Below are 4,758 nucleotides of genomic sequence, written 5' to 3'. Positions count from 1 at the left end.
GGGAGAGACGTTGAAGACTGGTGGTGCTTGGAGTGAGGCAAAGGGGGCTGTGCTGCTTAAAGACGAACAAGGTTTGGAGTGTCAGCTGGATGTGTAGCTTTTAGCGAGAGGGGAGCTTGGAGTGAGGCAAAGGGGGCTGTGCTGCTTAAAGACGAACAAGGTTTGGAGTGTCACTGGATGTGTAGCTTTTAGCGAGAGGGGAGCTTGGAGTGAGGCAAAGGGGGCTGTGCTGCTTAAAGACGAACAAGGTTTGGAGTGTCAGCTGGATGTGTAGCTTTTAGCGAGAGGGGTGCTTGGAGTGAGGCAAAGGGGGCTGTGCTGCTTAAAGACGAACAAGGTTTGGAGTGTCAGCTGGATGTGTAGCTTTTAGCGAGAGGGGTGCTTGGAGTGAGGCAAAGGGGGCTGTACTGCTTAAAGACGAACAAGGTTTGGAGTGTCAGCTGGATGTGTAGCTTTTAGCAAGAGGGGTGCTTGGAGTGAGGCAAAGGGGGCTGTGCTGCTTAAAGACGAACAAGGTTTGGAGTGTCAGCTGGATGTGTAGCTTTTAGCGAGAGGGGAGCTTGGAGTGAGGCAAAGGGGGCTGTGCTGCTTAAAGACGAACAAGGTTTGGAGTGTCAGCTGGATGTGTAGCTTTTAGCGAGAGGGGAGCTTGGAGTGAGGCAAAGGGGGCTGTGCTGCTTAAAGACGAACAAGGTTTGGAGTGTCAGCTGGGTGTGTAGCTTTTAGCGAGAGGGGAGCTTGGAGTGAGGCAAAGGGGGCTGTGCTGCTTAAAGACGAACAAGGTTTGGAGTGTCAGCTGGGTGTGTAGCTTTTAGCGAGAGGGGTGCTTGGAAGGTTTGGAGTGTCAGCTGGATGTGTAGCTTTTAGCGAGAGGGGTGCTTGGAAGGTTTGGAGTGTCAGCTGGATGTGTAGCTTTTAGCGAGAGGGGTGCTTGGAAGGTTTGGAGTGTCAGCTGGATGTGTAGCTTTTGGTGTCACTGGATGTGTAGCTTTTAGTGTCAGCTGGATGTGTAGCTTTTAGTGTCACTGGATGTGTAGCTTTTAGTGTCACTGGATGTGTAGCTTTTAGTGTCACTGGATGTGTAGCTTTTAGCGAGAGGGGTGTTTGCACGGCAATCATTGACGGCAAAAAAGGCAATAATATCACTTTCCCCAGTGCCTTCAACTATTAGTTTTGTGAGGGTTAGTTGTAATGGTTAAACGAGGGATATACTACTGACAGTCGGCGGGCCCTTTAATTCTTGGGTTACTGCTGTATACCTTTGTTGATACACTTTACTCACTTTGTAAACTCAAATCGTCTTCTGTTTACCATGTTGTAATATTCGTTATTCGCTAATGTTTAACTCTTTGCTTGGCATTGCTACGTATTTGTGATGTTGATTCTACCTGAACACTGATGTTATTAACGTGTCTTGCAGGCTGTTCTCGCTTCTACCTGTAAACACTGATGTTATTAACGTGTCTTGCAGGCTATTCTCGCTTCTACCTGAACACTGATGTTATTAACGTGTCTTGCAGGCTGTTCTCGCTTCTACCTGTAAACACTGATGTTATTAACGTGTCTTGCAGGCTATTCTCGCTTCTACCTGAACACTGATGTTATTAACCTGTCTTGCAGGCTGTTCTCGCTTCTACCTGTGTCTTGCAGGCTGTTCTGGCTTCTACCTGTAAACACTGATGTTATTAACGTGTCTTGCAGGCTGTTCTCGCTTCTACCTGTAAACACTGATGTCTTTAACGTGTCTTGCAGGCTGTTCTCGCTTCTACCTGTAAACACTGATGTTATTAACGTGTCTTGCAGGCTGTTCTCGCTTCTACCTGTAAACACTGATGTTATTAACGTGTCTCGCAGGCTGTTCTGGCTTCTACCTGTAAACACTGAAGTTATTAACGTTTCTTGCAGGCTGTTCTCGCTTCTACCTGTAAACACTGATGTTATTAACGTGTCTTGCAGGCTGTTCTCGCTTCTACCTGAACACTGATGTTATTAACGTGTCTTGCAGGCTGTTCTCGCTTCTACCTGTAAACACTGATGTTATTAACGTGTCTTGCAGGCTATTCTCGCTTCTACCTGAACACTGATGTTATTAACGTGTCTTGCAGGCTGTTCTCGCTCCCCCCAGTTTTCGGCCAGTCGGACGAGCAGCATGAGAAGCGACGAAAACGAAAATCAAAGAACGGACGACTTCTTCCCATGGTGAGCGAGAACACCTTCCTCACCACCAACAAACGAGGTCAAGGTCACGACCCTGACCTTCAGACGACGAGCAGCGGCGACGGCCTTCACCTTCCAAGACTTTCGAACAAGAGGACGACCTTGGTAGCGGAGGGTGAGAGACAAGGTCAAGGTGAAGGTCACCGGAGGCGGAATGAGAAGGACCCGAGACGACTGCACTCAGAGAGGATAGACAGAAGAGTAGCCATGGAGGACTTGGGTCGTGCCACGTGCTCTGATTCTGCCTTAGGGATGGGTGAGCCTTTCGAGTGTTTTGTGCAGTGTTGTTTTGTGATTTTTTTTTCTTTTTTTCTCGATTTGATGAGACGTTCTTGCCTCTAGATCAGCATGGATTCAAAAAACAAGCAAGCTATGCTATAGGAACGTTTAATTGTGACAAATCAAAACATTACAGTCACTGATCTTCGACCCAGCGGTCTTTTAAGTGGACGACAGACGAACATAAAGTTATCTGACACATTGTCCACAACCTCAATCGGAAGGCACAGGCGAGACTGAGACGTGGATTTAGGAATACCGTGGATAGCGTTTCTCTGAGGTCTTTTGAAGTATTTGTATTGTTTGAAATTGACGAAGATCGGCAATAACTCTGACAGGATTTCTAAGCGTAATAGAAGAGTTGCGTCCCGTTCGTGTGCTTGTTCGTTCGTACGTGTGTGTGTGTGTGTGTGTGTGTGTGTGTGTGTGTGTGTGTGTGTGTGTGTGTGTGACTTGTGTGTGTGTGTGTGTGTGTGTATGTGTGTGTATGAATGTGACAGTGTGTGTGTGTGTGTGTGTGTGTGTGTGTGTGTGTGTGTGTGTGTGTGTGTGTGTGTGTGAATGTGTGTGTGTATATATGCGGGACGGCTGGATAGCGGGAATGTTATCCAAACATCCACACTCAGATAATGGTATCAGCAATCATCAGAAATGATTGAAGTTAGTTTACTTTATTTCTCAGCAGTCATGTGACTTGCGACTGCTGATCGCGTCCTGTGTTAGAAGGAGGAAAAGTCGTTTATCATTGACATTTGCTTCATATTTTAATTTGTGTTCAACCATTTCTGAATTATGTATGGTTGATAAAACTGTATTTCTTATATTATATACATTTTATTCATTTACAGTTTTCAATCTTGTTGTAGGCCTGACCCGATCTGACACCGGTCTCTCCCGGGAGAAGACAGACCCGCCCCCTCAGCCCATCCTCATCAGCATCAAGAACCAGGACGGTGAGGTGGTACAGAAGATCCCCCTGGACAAACTGCCCCCGGGCACTCTCCCCACGGAGGCTTTCGCAAACGAAAACTCCCGGCAGAGGAAGAAGAGGGAGAAGAAACAGCGGCGAGACAGGGAGAGAAATGGCAGCGCCTCGCCCACATTTTCCGGCTCCATGTCCATATCAAGGGATACAACTCTCAGTGGAGTGGAGTCGCCCGACTTGCACTTCCTGTCGCGCCTGCGCTCTGCCAGCTGGTGTGAGTGCCCGGATCACGCGAAGAGCGAATCTCGCTGTGGAGAATGCAGAAAGGCGTCGGGGCATGAGAAATGGTGTGTGTCTCGTAACACTGTCTGCCCACGCTGCGGAAAAGCCTTCAAACGCAAGTATTCCCATTTGGAGAGGAAATCCTCATTCGGTACCATTCCGGCTTCTGGAATTATCATCACGTCCACAAGCGGCGGCAGTTCGCGGAATCGGCACCAGAACTGCTCCCCGACAAAAGCGTCTTCTGATTCCCATTCTGCGCAGCGGAAAGGCAGCGAAGCAGGGGACGCAAGCGCGAACAGAGTGAGGTTCCACCACGGCGATGGTGTTGTCTACCCTGAACGGGAGGCGTTCCTCGATGACTCAGGGGTAGAGGACGGAGGAAGGGAGGAAGGGAATGACGTAGCAAGCGGGAACGCGAAGAGAGGCGAGGACATTTCCCAAGGTAAAGCAGGCCAACGAGCTCCACAGAGAGGAACTACTTGCGATGCGGATGTACACCGTAGAGCGTACGACATGGCGCTATCAGAAGCCAAGATCAAGCAGATGTTTGGCAAGAAGAAAAAGAAAGCGAAAAATGCTCCCACTCCTCAGAAAGGGATCTACTTTTCCTACTTCCCTCGCCTGAAGAGGAGACAACCGGAAGCTAACTCCGAAAGCGGAAGTCCCGTTCCGCCGATAGGGGTCAGGGCGGATTCGAGGGAAGGGAAACGACTGAAGGTGAAGAAGGGACTTAAGCACGTGCTTGGCGACGTCAAACTTGCTGATTACTATCCTGGGGGTAAACACTATTATCCAAGGTAATAGAAACACTGCTCTTAAATGTGACATGAAAAATATTACTTAAGGTGAATCCGACGACGATCTTCATCTCCCGAGCCGGACTGATTGTGTAGCGCCAGCGAACGCAAAGAAGAAGAAAAAGATCTGAGAAGAAACCGAATTATCGAGCGACGACACTAACAACTTCAAAAAAACGAACTCATGAGGGGGGGGGGGGGGGGGGGGGTGTGAAGTCCCTGCGACTTCGTCAGTCTCATCAACAACATTGACAC

The 4,758-nt window shown here is 48.6% G+C and overlaps 1 protein-coding gene across 2 annotated transcripts in view; it reads left to right on the top strand.

Moving 5' to 3' along the window:
- LOC138980528 (uncharacterized) overlaps positions 1 to 4,758 on the top strand; it is a 321,773-nt gene that overhangs the window by 316,690 nt on the left and 325 nt on the right. For both annotated transcript variants that reach the window (XM_070353421.1, XM_070353420.1), the window contains exons 3-4: positions 2,106 to 2,473; positions 3,363 to 4,758. The exon at positions 3,363 to 4,758 is cut by the window's right edge and continues 325 nt beyond it. In XM_070353421.1, coding sequence (XP_070209522.1) covers positions 2,106 to 2,473; positions 3,363 to 4,507 — 1,513 coding nt within the window. In that variant the 3' untranslated portion in view covers positions 4,508 to 4,758. The remainder of the gene's footprint in view (positions 1 to 2,105; positions 2,474 to 3,362) is intronic.

This window comes from Littorina saxatilis, linkage group LG11 (assembly GCF_037325665.1).
Source record: "Littorina saxatilis isolate snail1 linkage group LG11, US_GU_Lsax_2.0, whole genome shotgun sequence".
Taxonomy (NCBI): Eukaryota; Metazoa; Mollusca; class Gastropoda; order Littorinimorpha; family Littorinidae; genus Littorina; species Littorina saxatilis.
Note: the sequence above shows the minus strand (reverse complement) of the source record. Positions and strands in the feature narration are given on the sequence as shown.